The sequence below is a fragment of the Ursus americanus genome, chromosome 36, assembly GCF_024610735.1.
Source record: "Ursus americanus isolate L20-20 chromosome 36, mUrsAme1.1.p, whole genome shotgun sequence".
Taxonomy (NCBI): Eukaryota; Metazoa; Chordata; class Mammalia; order Carnivora; family Ursidae; genus Ursus; species Ursus americanus.
In genome coordinates, this window is record NC_142162.1 from 5,986,384 (window position 1) to 6,001,925 (window position 15,542).

Consider the following 15,542-nt stretch of genomic DNA (forward strand, 5'->3'; position numbering starts at 1 on the left):
TTAAAATCTTCCCATATGCCACTCCCTAATCACAAACCCCTCTCTCAGCCCCTGAGGTAATTACTATTTTGAATTTTATAATAAAAATTGCTTTACTTTGCTTTGGTTTTGTTGTGTGTGTGTGTGTTTTTTTTTTTTTTTTACCACGTATACATCCCTAAATAATACACTTTGGTTTTACTTATTTTCAACTTTATTTAAATATCATATTGCATGTATTTCTCTGTGACTTGTCTTCTTTTGCTTAACATTATACTCATGAGTTTCAGCCATGTTGGTGAATGTAAGTGCAGTTCACTAATTTTCTCTGTTCTATAAAATTCTATTGAATAAATAAATCACAATTAATTTAACCTATCTACTAATGAACATTTGGGTAGTTTCCAGTTTTTTTATTATTACAAATAATGCTACCACTAAATCCAGTCTTGTACATGTTTCAAGTACAGGAGCAAGCATTTCTTTGGAGAATATTTTTATAAGTTCAACGACTACATCACAGGTTATATATATACATGTTCAAATTTCCTAGGAACTGCCAAAATGTACTCCAAAATGTGTATACCTATTTACACCTATCCTCACCAATGTTTGATACTGCTAGACTTTGTTTGGTTAATCTGGTAGATAAGCAATAGTATTTTATGATTTCACTTTGTATTTGCTCAATTATTAATGTAGTTGAGCACCTTTTCACATTTATTGGTCATCTGAACTTTCTCTTTGGTAAGGTACCATATCAAGTCATTTGCCCAGTCTGCTTTGTCTTTTCATTGCTGTAATGGGAATTCTACTGTATTATGGATAATAATCCTTCTTATGGATACTAATTTTCTACTACGGAGATCTTTCTTGATATACTATAGTATCACTATGATGTATCTAGGTATGGATTTCTTTAATTGATCCTCCTGGAGATTAGCTTGGGCTACTTGAATTCGAGCTGCCATGTTCATCAGTTCTGGAAAAAATCTTTATATTTTAAAATTATTTCCCTATTCTCACTCTCCTTCTGGAATTTCAATTAGATACGTTACATTTTCTCACACTAGCCTTCATGACTCCTGAGATCTTAAATTTTCTACCTATTTTTCTCTATAATGCATTCTGGATTTTTTTTTTTTTCATTATCTTTCAGTTCACTAATTTTCCTTTAGGTGTTCCTAATCCGCTTAAAATCTCATCTAAAAAACTTGTCAGTCTGCTTCTGTTGTTAGTTGTTTCAGTGGGTTATTGTCCAAGTTGTCTGTGTCCTTGTGCATTTACTTTTGACTTTTCATTTTCCTTGGAATTTCATTTGTGGATACTGGGATGAAGGTAGGTTCCTTCAGAAAGAATATTCATTTGCTTCTGTCAGGAACCTGGGGTAACCTCAGTCCAAAGATCACTTTGAATTCATTTTTTAGTGTACAGTTTTGCAGAATGCACAAGTATTTATGAGTTCAGGTCACAAATGTGTGCAAGGGATGGCTTATGATACCAAATCCTCATCAATAATTTTTTTTCTCTCTCCATTTGGTGACTTGTTTCAAGTCAGTTCATTCTCCTTTCAGTACCCTACAACAGGGGCAGGGGCAGAAGCAGATAAGAAGAGGGAGAGGGTATTTCTGGTTTACCTTATACAGAAGATACATCTCTTTGGGATTCCTGGATTAATAGGAGAGGATCTCCTAGAAGACTTCTATGAACAGTCTCAGGTCTGTCTTCAGTAAACCATGACAGTGAGGTGGGAAAACCAGCAGGCAAATTCACTGAGTTCAGCAAATATTCTTAGAGTGAAATTTCTTTAGGTTCTGGTGTTCGCTTAGTTTTTCAGGTTAATAGTTCCTTATTTTCTTTCTAACTCACCAGTGCACTAAAGATTTTTTTTAATAGTTAATCAAAAAGTCTTTATCTTTTAAAGACAGATGCTGAAATATTTATGGATGAAATGAAATAGTTCATGGAATTTGCTTTAAAGGGGGCCTGGGTGGTTCAGTTGGTTAAGAGTCTGCCTTCAGCTCAGGTCATGATCTCAGGGTCCTGGGATCAAGCCCTGCATTGGGTTCCCTGCTCAGCGGACAACCTGCTTCTCCCTCTCCCTTTGCTTCCCCCCACCGCTTGTGCTCTCTCTCTGTCTCTCTGTCAAATAAATAAATAAAATCTTAAAAAATATATATATATATATTTTTTGCCTTAAAATAATACAGAACAAAGAAAGTGGCATGAGGTTACAGAGGAAACAGACTCACCATGATTTGATAATTTTTGAAGCTGGCTAAAGGGTATGTAGGGGTTGGTATTTGAAATTTCCCATAATAAAAAATTTTATATTGTTTTATTTTGTTTTTAATGAAAAATAAAAAAGAACGTAGGACAAGTAGGCCGAAAACAACAAATGCTAAAATCTGGAATTTTTAGTTGTTACCAGAAGGCAGGTTAATCTAGATTCCTAACCTTCCATACTGCCAAGCTCATCTCTTTTGAGTTACTCTGGGAACTAAGTACAGTTATGGTTTTTGCTGTCCTCACAACTGCCTTCTGTAGTTACTAGGAACATGTTCCCATTCCTTTCTTCCTCTTTGGTCATGTTTGCAATAGTGTTACAAGTATCAATTGAAATGCAAACATTTTTTCCTTTTTAGAAGCAATTATAAGATTAACCAGGATCTTTATCTGTTATTTTCTGAATTATAAATTCTACCTGTGCTATTTATGACCTTAAAATTAAATTTCAAGCAGCTACAATTTATATTCATCCTACAGTATTGAACTCCATAGTTTAAAAGAAAAACACTTTTGTGGACAGAATACTTGAATAAGGTTGTCATATATATATGACATATATAAAGATGCAAACCATTCTCTTTAAATGATAGCTAAAATTCTAAAACCGCAAATGAATTTGCAAAAAAAAAAATCATTATTAAATCAACTTTTTGCCACATCTAAACACAATACTGACTAAATTTTTCTCCAGAAAAACTAATAAATGAGAAGAAGAAAATTAAAAAAAGCCAGCACAACATTAAAATCATTCTTTACCCAGTCTGTAGTAAAAGGAGCTCCATTTGCCATCAAAATACGAACTTCATCATCTTGACCTGCTCGTGCTGCTTCTAAAAGCTTCTTTCCCAAATCTACCAGGGACATCTAAACAAAACAAAGATGAATTTAACATCTCTATTGATATATTATTACATGACTTTCTCCCCATGTATCCTTATTAATAACAAATCTAAATTATCCCTCTAAAAGTTTGTGATATGGTTAATTTGAAACTACAGATCACACAAAAGCAATTTGTACTTGATTTTGGGGAACAGGTTTTCCTTTCTCATTAAGTTTTTACCTAGGATAATAAAATCAGTTTGAATTCTCTAAATACAGCTGGTAAAGATAATGAGGCAAATAAGCAGAGAAGACTTGCCTAATATTTAAAACTGGCAAGAAACTGTTTTCACTGGAGGAGCACCACAATAAAGTTTTTCATAAACAGAAATAAGGTACAAGATACTATCATCTGCAACTGGTGCAAATTACAATAAATATATTGCAACTTTTTTTTGCAACGGTAAATCAGAAAATATGTTCAGAATTTAAAAAACAAGTATTTTCAATTGTTTTTGAATTTGCCTCAAAAAGTGAATACCCTTTGAAAGTTGGGTATGTAGTGAAGGGGAAAGAAATTTTAAGAAGGGGATGTCAGGTTGATTAGTGTATTCCAATCTTGTATGAAACAGGTATTATTCAAGAAGGAGGGGAGAGGAGTATGTATGTATGTATGTATGTGAGGAGGGAGTTATAGCTTAGAGAGGTTATTAAGGCCGGGAAGGATTGCATTATATAATTAGAAGAGATGTTAGGGAATGTAAAGGGGTTGATTAAAAAATATATAGATGTCCCTTGAAAGAACAGATTTATGTTTACATCACTATATTTTTAGTAGATTCTAGAACATGGGAACAACCATACATAGAGTAACCAATAACAGATGCCAATGCTGGGAGACTTGCACGATGATTAAGTGAGATGAATATGCCCAAAACAGGCATTTGCCACAGGGCAGGGAAGAATTTCTTATAATTATTCCATTTATAAGGATAAAAATAATTCATAATATATCCCATGGTGAAGAAGAAAAACCACCTCACGAATTTATGTGTTTTATATAGGGGTTTTTACATGTATTTTGTGTGTGTGACACAACAATTTCACCCTTTCTGTTTTCCTCCCATTCTCTCTCATACCTTGACTAAGTCACTGGAACCCAAGATACTCCTTAATCATGCTAAAGACATTAAGATCTAAAGAGATTACTGATCTCTAATGAAGGATTTCTCCTAGGAAATATGTACAAGCTGGATAGTAGAAATTTACATCATACTCAAAAGGCAAAGAACCTGCAATAATTTCCTATGAAAGGCAGGATAGGGCAAAAAGAAACTGACCTCTCCTCCACAAAAGTACAGTCAAATCAAACTGGTCGCACTAGCAAATACACTGACTACACTTGGATGACCAAAACTTAACATAAATGTGGTTTTACAATGAAATAAATCTTCACACAAAATATACCCTTTTATGTCTGACACAGGTAACAGAAAATCAGTCTGCATTCATTCAGCATACATACTGCCAGACAGTTTAGACGTCTGGGTATCTTTTATGAAATAGTGGTTAAGGGTTTTTCCTCATTTTTAGAAACTGGGTTGTCTGCCTTTTTCCTAATGATTTGTAAGCATTCATAACATACATTCTGGGTAGGAGCTCTCTGTCAGATATAATAGCTATTGTAAGTAGCTCCTTCCAAAATCCTGATCTTTTGACTCTCCACCCCCTTCTTTGATTTCACATACTATCTTCGATGGGTAGATAATGAAACTTCAATGTATTAAAAAAAAAAATCAAAGACAGCAAAGGAATGTCTGCCACAAAAATGAATGTAAGAAACATTAATAATGTTTATTATGGAAAAGGTCTGACTCAAAATGAGAAGGGAAAACAAACACCATGAACCCAATAGAGCAACAGTCAAAGGACAAAGCAAGAAATAATAATAAAGAGCCGAGGATCCTCTGGGTCTGAATTTGCATGTCTCTGAAACGTAATGGGAGGGGGCCTCAGGAAGTCCTCTGGAATTGCACACTGTCTGCTTCTAGAATGAGATCGAAACTTAGAATTTTAGAGTAGTGTGACTGATTGGGTCTATGGGGGCAAGTAACACACCTCCCACCACAGCTCAGTGGGTGTATTTATCCTGATAAAGCAGATTTACTCCCATGACAAATATGCACAACCCAGTGTTTAAAAAAAACAAAACAAACAAACAAATAAAGTAACAAGCCCAGGGGCACTTGGCTCAGCCAGAGGAGGAACATGTGACAGGAAGCTTGGGTTCAGAGGCCTGTGGCCCGCGTTAAGTAAATAAACTTCTAAAAAAAAAGAAAAAAACCAAGCCCAAATTGAAGTCATTTGCTCCCCTACAAGAGCAAACCAAGAGCTCATTACAGTTTCCACCTATCCCAGGAAGGTGACCTTTTTAGAAGCCAACCTGAAATTTTCTGATCAGCGCTAGTGAGGTCATCTGCAAGAAGAAAACCCTGCTGTTCCCTCCCCGACCCAAAAAAGGGTTTTGGCCTGTAACAATCTTTTCTTTTGCTAATAATTTCCTTGCCTCTTCCCCTTCCTATAAAAACCTTCCATTCTGTACACCTCTTCGGAGCTCCTTTCTACTTGTCTCGTTGATGAATCACTTCAAAAAAGCCAATTTGATCTTCAAAAAAAAAAAAAAAAGTCAAAGGACATGATCGTATATTTTCCAAAAGAGAAGAAATAATTCACAAACCTAAAAAATGTTCAGTGTCACTAAGAGTCAAATAAATGTAAATAATTTAAAAGTTAAATTTAAAAAAGTATGAGTCGAGACTGATACTTTTACATATTGATATATATATATATATATATATGGTAGCAATATAAATGGATCAGCTGTGGGGTTTTTTGGATCAGCTTTTTTTAAATGTCAATTTGGCAATACATAAAAGTTACAAAAATGTTCAAGCCTATGACCCAATGAATGATCCCACTTCCGAGATCTATCCTAAAGAAAAAATATGTTGAAATAGATTTATCAACACAGGTATACATGTAAATACACGTAAACCTACATATATATAACCATTTGTATCATGTGAACAACCTCGAGAAAGGAAAATGTGGAATCTAATAGAATACACAGTAACTTAAAATAAATAGTTGAAAGTTATGTAATAACATTAAGAAGTTATGCCATGTTAAGTAAAAAGATACAAAACTAGTTCTTGAATGTCAAAATATACAGAGAACAAAACACCGAGAAATACCAACAACTGTTAGAGTGACAAGATTATAGGAAATTTTGCCTCCATTTTACAACGTTTGTTACTAAATTATCTTCCTAACTTAAAAAGTGTTTTTTTAAGGGACAAATTACATTGTATGACTGTCAACTAACTAAATACTGACATTAAAGAAAGTTATATACTACTGACTTACTAAAAAGGAAAAGTGGAAAAAATAAAGAAAATGCATGGTACCGGGTACTTAAAATAGCAAACTTACTGATCTGATTACAAGAATTGCAAACAAAACTATGATGCACTTAAACAAATCAACTTCTATTACAATTCTGTAACTGTCTTAATTATCCAAAACATATCAAGAACTCAGGATACTTAATTTATTGTGGTTTTAAAGTTCCATGAGCAATACAGCTACGTAGTAAATAAACAGCTGGATACTTTCCAATCAACAGTTCTCAAAACGGTAGCAGTACTGTCCGCTAGAAGGCTCTCTGGCTATATATGGAGGCATTTTAGGAGGCTGATGCAGGGAGGAGTGGGGTGAAGGTTCTACTAGCATTAAAAGGTCATGTGTCAGGGATATTAGACGTCCAGCAATGCAGGGAACAATCCAGTATGGCAAAGAATGTCACATGTTCTGGGTGACTTTCAAAGGCTCCACTGAATATCTAAGGCTAGAACTTAACTAGTATGTAAACAAATGTATTTTTCCATAGTTATTAATGTATCCCAAATTTCCCAGAATGCAACCATACTGTAAATCCATTTGTTTTGCTCAGAACTTTACTAAGAGCTGTTCACCATTTTCAAAAAAGATGTCACCAATGTTGATGCCCCTTGGTTATCTGAATCACCAATATAAAAACACTGTATCAATCAGCTTTCACAGTGATTCTATGTATAGGTACAAGCATTGGACAATCTCTTGTGTCAGATAGGGTAGTCTGCTCGAGGATTTACATACTGAAATATACAATTTATTATACAGCGCTTTCCTTCCGGGTGCCTGGGTGGTTCAGTCAGCTAAGCATCTGCCTTCAGCTCAGGTCATGATCCTGCAGTCCTAGGATGGAGCCCCTGGCCCTGCTCAGTGGGGGTCTGCTTCTCCCTCTCCCTCTGTCCTGCTCCTGTGCACTCGCTCGCTCTCTCTCTTACCCCTCTCTCTCTCCCAAATAAATATTTTTAAAAATAAAAGTGCTTTCCTTCCATTTCTCCTTCATATTAAAATTATTTTAATGACTTTTTGAAATTATGCAGATAGATAATAATAACCATAATTTTCATTTCAAGCTAGCAAAAGGGGCAATACAAACATTTTTCTACAGAAAGACAGCACTGGATCTAATAAGATTGAAAAATCAATGGAAGAAAATACACGTGAGATCAAGTAAGACCAAAATCAAAGGCATTCTTAATTTTTTTCTCAAGATAATTAGTAAAATGTAAAACAATGAAAATATCAAAATGTAGCAATTTCACTTCTGATTCTCATTTAAGGGGAACAACACACGCCACAGAATAATTCTAATCCTCGGAGGAACTCAACTGTATTAAGACAATAAATTGATTGAGGGGACCACAGCTCCAGATAGAGCCCCCTCTATTTTGTTCATTATCTATTAACTCTCCAGAGATAAAATGTTAGATTTACATAAAACCATTTAAGGGCTTAGCAATAAATGTTGCTTTTTTGGCATGGCAAATAATTTTGGCCCAAGCAAATAAAGAAGCATAATTCAATTCAATAAATTTTAATGAATGTTGGAATATATTTATTGAAAATACACTATACATATGGCACTGAATGCCAATCCCGTTTAATACCCCTTGCAACAAAACAATGATGCACTTAAACAAATCAACTTCTATTACAATTCTGTAACTGTCTTAGTTATTCAAAACATATCAAGGACTCAGGATAATTTATTGTGGTTTTATTTATTTTTATTTTTATTTTTTTAAGATTTTATTTATTTATTCTACAGAGATACAGACAGCCAGCGAGAGAGGGAACACAAGCAGGGGGAGTGGGAGAGGAAGAAGCAGGCTCATAGCGGAAGAGCCTGATGTGGGGCTCGATCCCAGAACGCAGGGATCACGCCCTGAGCCGAAGGCAGACGCTTAACCGCTGTGCCACCCAGGCGCCCCTATTGTGGTTTTAAAGTTCCATGAACAACATAGCTATGTAGTACCTATGTCAATCCCATTTAATACCCCTTTCCTTTTAAGAAAAGTAATCTAAAAACTCACTGTAATAAATTCCGTCCTGAATTTTTTTTACTACTTCTAAAAAAGTTTTTTACAATCTGATACAAACCATTATTTTTTTTAACTTCAAAAATATGAATCTTAGATCTACAGAGGAACTTCACAATAGCCACAAACTAGCTCCTTTTGCTTAAAAGTACATGCTGAGGGGGCCATCTAGTGGTAACAGGAATTACTAATTATAACTACACTTTTAAAGCTTACTACTGTCTATTTTGTTTTGAATTTCTACGATTAATAGCTCATAGAGCTGTTTTGAGGATTAGACAGCGCTTTCCTTTCCCGGACATGAAACTCTCAATAACACTGTAAAATACTAATTCCATATGAATTGTTACTAGCACTCCTAAAAAAGAATATGAATAAAAAGTTAGAAAATATAATCCTATTACAATAAACTTAGTAATAAACCTTGACTGCCTCATTAAAAACTTCAGCATAAACTTGCAATATCACTCCTATGCTCAATGAGAACAATTATAAATCCAATAAAATTCTTCTAAAGTTTTTCACCAAACAATTTAGTACTATGTATGCATCAAAAGCCTTTAAGATGATCATACTCTTTGACCTAATAATCCCACTCATGTAAGTCTGTCACAAGAAAACTATCTAAAACATATTAAAAGTAATGTTACTTCAAATAGGGAAAAACTGAAATGTTCTAATACAAGATTAGTTAAAGAAATTAGGGGTGCCTGGGTGGCTCAGTTAATTAAAGGACTGCTTTCGGCTCAGGTCATGATCCCAGGACCCTGGGATTGAGCCCCACATCAGGGAGCCTTCTCCCTCTTCCTCTGCCTGCAGTTCCTCTGCTTGTGTTCTCTCTGTCAAATAAATAAATAAAATCTTAAAAAAAAAAAGAAATTAAGATAGATCATAATGGAATACTCAAGCTTTCATTTATTTTATTTTTTATTATGGAAAATTTTGAGCAAATACAAGAATAGGCACAACAGTATAATGAACTTCCACACAGAAACCAACTAGCTTCAATATTATCAATTTACGGGCTGCCCATTTCCCACCCACACATATTTTGAAGCAAATATTGGACATCATTTTATCTGTAAATTCCAGTATGTATGTCTAAAAGATAACCAGTACTATATATAGTCATTTAAGATTTTTATAAGTAATATGCAACAATATTAGAATCAAGCCTCTGAACTAAATATACACCATGATCCAAACTATGTAAAAAGTGCATAGAAAAGTACCCAGAAGCAAAATATGATATACCATGATAATGAAAATTATAGATTTTTCCTTTTTCTATTCTTTATTTCATAAGTTTTCTATAATGAGCACATATTACTCCTGTAATTAAAAATAAACTTTTATTAGTTTCTAATAGTAATAGGAATTCGTTGCATCTAAGTAATGACACTTCAGTGAAAAAATGTGAACATCTCATATCCTGCATTTAATCTATAAAGCAGACAAGTAGAATGTTGAAAAGAATAAATACGTGAATAAGCACAAAAGCCTTTTATAAAAAGCTTTTCACCAAAACTAGATTACAGATAAAAAACATTTGTAATGTAAGAAATTAGATGTTGACAGTGATATTTTAATTGTAAAAGCATGTAAAATGTGACTCTAAGTAAAACTAAGCATATTACAACCATGTGTTTAACTGTACAAATGAAAATATTCTTGGGCCTAAGAATTTCGTTGCCTACGTTCCTATAAGAAAATAGGGGCACCTGGGTGGCTCAGTCGGTTGAGTCTCTGCCTTTAGCTCAGGTTGTGATCCCAGCGTCTTGGGATCAAGCCCCATGTCGGGCTCCCTACTCTGCAGGGAGTTTGCTTCTGCCTCTGCCCCTCCCCCTGCTCGTGCCCTCTCTCTCTCTCAAATAAATAAAATCTTCTTTTAAAAAGAGGGGGGGAAAAAGACAATAACTTGGATAATAAGTAGCACGTGGCATCTTGTGAAATCTTTACCTATGTTGTCTCATGTAATCTAAACAGACTTACCGCAACAGTTATGGTCCCCATTTTGCAAAGGGGACAAAGAATAGAAGGACTTACCAAAGGGTACTAGTTTTAGTCCAAAGATAAGAGCCATATTCTTAACTCTTGTGTTCTAAATTAGAGAACATTGGGAATCTGCAGGGATATAAAAGAACATGCCCTTCAAGTCTTTCTCTGTGCGATTCCTTTGAAGAAAAAAATAATCATATGAACTCTGGTATATTTGGAATTTTCTCCCATTTCCATTTTGTCTAGTGGGCTTTTTTTTTTAACTTTTTTTAACTTAAAAATGACACTTTCAGACATAAAGTATCTAAAGAAAAATCATCTCCCATAGACCCTTGTTTCAGAAAACCACCAAAAGATGTACTCCTCCATGACCAGGAATAAACAAAAACAAGAATCAAGGGCTTCAGGAAATAAGGAATCCAACCTAAATAGAGTGGAAGAGGATCCCCAAGATAATGATAAAGGAGACCCCAAGATGTGCTGTATCGGAGACCTGGAAAGCAAATCCAGATTGGAGCCAGAGGACAGAGGTTCCAGAAGGAGGTCTCCAAGGAAAAGATAAGCCGATAAGACTCCCAGGAAAAGAATGAGATTTCCAGTGGGGAATCTGACATGGGTTAATGATGGATACAAGAAAACTAAACAAAAGAAAAAAGTACACAATTTCTTTTTCAGAGGGAAGAAAAAAAAAAACCTACACAAGGAAGAAAATGTAATCGCAACATATACATGGCATGGGTTAGTGAAGAACAGTAGTTCCAGGATTGCAATAACCACTGAATACTAATCCAAGCAAAAATTTTGGTGTACTTCTATTAAAGAAGATGAAGAGTGAGGAGCGCCTGGATGGCTCAGTGGGTTGGGTGGCCAACTCTTGGTTTCAGATCAGGTCATGATCTCATAGGTGGTGGAATTAGGCTCCTGCCCTGGGCTCCCCACTCAGCAGAGAGTCTGCCTGGATATTCTCTCCCTCTGCCCCTCCTTCCCACACCCAGCACTGGCTCATGCATGTGCACACTCTTTCTCTCTAAAATGGATAAATCCTAAAAAAAATTTAAAAATAAAAAAACGAAGAGTAAGGAAAAATATGCTTAGAGGTTTGGTTTAAGATAGCCAAAGCTTCATCTTCATAACTGGGAAGTCAAAGATATCTAATACAGAAAAATCAATAAATAGCATAAGCTTGTTATTTAAAAATACGGAGGGAAGTACTAGGGGAAAAAACAGCAAAAAGAGAATGGATGCCTCTGGGAAAGAAGGCTCTGGGGTGGGATGGAATAACACAAGGGACTGCAGGGTTGTTGTTTTTTATCATAAACCTTGTATTTTTTTTACTTTTCAACTTTGTACATGTATACTTTCATAAAAATAAAATTACAATCAACAAAACATGTTCACTGTATATAAAAAATGCATCATTCAAATTCAAAGTCATTCCCATACTTCCTGGTGGTCTTATTTCCCAGGAATAACCACTATTTAAATGTTTAGTGTGTAGCCTTCTAGATTTTTTCTATGCCTGTAGAAATACACACAGGCACAATGCTTTTTTTCAAACAAATACAAAACACAAGAAAGGATCATATTATAATGGTTTTGCAACTTGCTTCTTTTCACTTCACAGGATCTCATTGTTTTATCAGTGACATCTTTCTAAATGCACACAGATAAAAACATACTTTTTACTAGCCACACAGTATTATGAAGTGTGGGCTGAATAATGGCCCCCCAAAGGTGTCTAGATCTTAATTCCCAGAATCTGTGAATGTTAGCTTATGTGGTAAAAAGGACTTTCCAGGTATGATTAAATTAAGGATCTTGAGATAGGAAGATCTGGATAATCTCGATAGGCCTAATATAATCACAAGGGTCCTTACAAGTGGGATGTAGGAGGGTCAGGAGAGAAGGAGACAGAGTTCAGAGGGGACAGAGAGAGAGAGAGATCTGAAGTTGCTATAGTTGCTAGCCTTGAAGATGGGGGGGGGGGGGGTATGGGGGTATACTGCACCGGCCAAGAAATGCAGGCAGTCTTGCAAAACTAGAAAAGGAAAGAAAACAGATTCTCCACCCACCCACCCCCGGAACCTCCAGAAGGGAACACAACCCTGCTAAAATCTTCGTTTTGTGTTTTCTGCCCTCCATAACTATAAAATAATAAATTTGTGTTGTTTTAAGGCACTAAATTTGTGGTAATTTGTTACAGCAAGTAGGAAAGTATTACACTATAGAAATAGGAAACATATGGAGTATGAATACATTAATTATTCAATCCCATTTTCATTTTTTATCTTTACACATAGTGCTGCAACACACCTATACACTTGGGTTAGCACTTTAATGAAAATTATTCTCAGAAGTATAATTGCTAGATTTTTAAAATCACATTTTAATTGTGACAGACACTATCAAATTATCTACCAAACTATTAGACCAATTTACACTCCCACTATCGGTATACGATGACAGCTTCTCCCCAAGGTTCCCAGTCCCCAAAGCCAGAACCTTGATTCCAGATCTAGATCTTCCCAAAGTCAAGGCCAAGGACCCGGTGAACTCATACTCACAAAGCTGATAAAACATTTCCTTCCAGAATAAGTTTAAGAAAATGTGACCTGAGGCAATCCCACTACCACGCAGGGAGAGCACCACACACAACTGTTTTAACATCTTTAAAGCTTTCTATTAAGAGGGCATTCTTTGCATCCACCTGGGAATCGGGGAATGGGGATTCTCATATCATTTTTTCACCCACTTTACCAGTGAAAGCCTGCTTAAAACCATGTGTTTTCACATTAAGTTTCATAGAAGGAACATTCCTCCTCTGGGAAACTTTTCCTTCTCTGGGGCTTACCTATCTGTCCAAAACTAGAGCCATCATTTGACTCACCAATTATTAAATGATGATAATTTCTAACATTTATATAACACTACAATACATATACAGTGGGTATAATACAGTAGGGTATAACATAGCCGTGTGTGTGTGTGTGTGTGCATGTGTGCCCGCACACGTGCGCGCAGAGAGACAACAAAGAACAGGAGAAAGATTGTGCCAGATACAGTCAAAGAATTTACACATACTAACTCATTCAGTCTCACAACAACATCAAGGCAGAATTACTATCACCATCATTGAATAGTTGAGAAAACTGAGGCACAGAAGGTTACACTGCCCAAGGTCATACTGATAGTGGAGATTTGAACCAAGGCGGTCTGGATCCAGGGTCCATACTCACAATCACTATGCTATACCCCGTGGTCTGAGTCCTCCCAGTGGCTAGACGTCCCCTACTGAATGCATGCACTACCAGTGCTACTCTCTGGCCTAAACACTAACCTCTACATACCTAGCTTCATTTCACATAAAACACAAGAGGTGGTACAATGAAACTTAGCACCAAATTAGACTCTGATTTGCACTGGTCACCAAATGATTCATGTTTATGTGTCTTACTTAAATTATAAAATGCTTGGAGGCAAGATGGTAGCTTATGGGTCTTTCAACTGGATCCCTTTTCTCCTCCCCTTAAATATCGGCAGTCCCTCAGTGTTTCATTTTTCAGCCCTCTTCTTCTTTCCCTACATTCTCTCTTCTAGCAAGTTTATCTTTCTTAGCCATGATTACCTGATGACTTTCAAATCTATCTTCAGTCCAGGCCTCCCTCCAAGCCCTAGACCCTAATATTCAACTGGATAGATACCTCCACCAGGAGAGCCAAGGCACTTCAGAAGTCAAATTGTCTAAGTAGTGGCTTGTTCCATGGTTCAGAAACTTTGGAATCATCCTGGACCCCTTCTTCCACCCACCTCAACTCCAATCAGTCAAGACCTGCCACTTTTACCTCCTAAATGTCTCTTAAATCCTTCTACCTCTTTCCAATGACAGAGAGTAGGCCTTCAGTAAACATATGTTCGGGATGCCTGGGTAGCTCAGTCAAGAGTCTGCCTTCGGCTCAGGTCCTGATCCCAAGGTCCTGAGATCAAGCCCAACATCAAGCCCTGCATCGAGCTCCCTGCACAACAGGGAGTCTGCTTCTCCCTCTCCCCTCCGCCCTACCCCACTGCTTGTGCATGCTCAAGCGCACGCGCTCTCTCTTTCTCTCAAAAATAAATAAATAGGGGCACCTGGGTGGCTCAATCGGTTAAGCATCTGCCTTCAGCTCAGATCGTGATCCTGGAGTCTTGGGATCGAGCCCTGTGTCGGGCTCCCTGCTCCGCGGGGATCCTGCTTCTGCCTCTGCCTCTGTCTCTCTGTCTCTCATGAATAAATAAATAAAATCTTTTAAATAAATAAATAAATGTTGACAGTATTTTCTCCTCTGCCACAAACTTTGTTCATCCCTCCATCCTTTCTTTCCTAGAGAACCTCTAAACTAGTGTCTATGCCTCACAGTCTTGGCTTCCTCTAATTTAGTCTCCATTCTGCTACCAAACTTTTTAGTCAATCTTAAACAGAAATCATGCCCCTCGTCAGTTACCTCAGATAAAGTCAAACTCTTTGCCATTAGATTCAAGGCCTTTCACATTTGGCATCTGTTGCCATCTCTCTATTTATACCACTCACCACCTCTCACATTATACTCCAGACAACAGGCTGTACTGAGCTCTTTTTCTCACCTTTGGGCATCTATACAAAACATTCCCTCTGCCAGGAAGGATGTTCTGTTCTCCATGCCCACTTTTGCCATATTTATTCCTACCTGTTCTTCAGAGTTCAGCTTATCTCCTCAGAGAAACCTTCCCTGATCCCCCCTAAATTAAATGAAGAGTCCTTCCTGTGTATTCTTCTAGCATCTTAAGTTTCTCTCCATCACGGCATTTATCAGACCACACTACACGTGCCTGTTTACTTGGCTACGTGTTGTCACTGTGCCTGAACTATGGTGCCTGGTAAATGGTTCAACAAACATTGATTGAATAAACATTAGACACACAGCAGAAACCCCAGAAATACCTGGGATAACC

General features: G+C 36.5%; 1 protein-coding gene across 8 annotated transcripts in view; it reads right to left on the minus strand.

The window, feature by feature from the left end:
- Nucleotides 1-15,542, minus strand: part of GABPB1 (GA binding protein transcription factor subunit beta 1) — a 71,011-nt gene that overhangs the window by 30,184 nt on the left and 25,285 nt on the right. For all 8 annotated transcript variants that reach the window (XM_087859195.1, XM_045812035.2, XM_045812031.2 and 5 more), the window contains exon 2: nt 3,025-3,132. In XM_087859195.1, the coding sequence (XP_087715321.1) occupies nt 3,025-3,132 (108 nt within the window). The remainder of the gene's footprint in view (nt 1-3,024; nt 3,133-15,542) is intronic.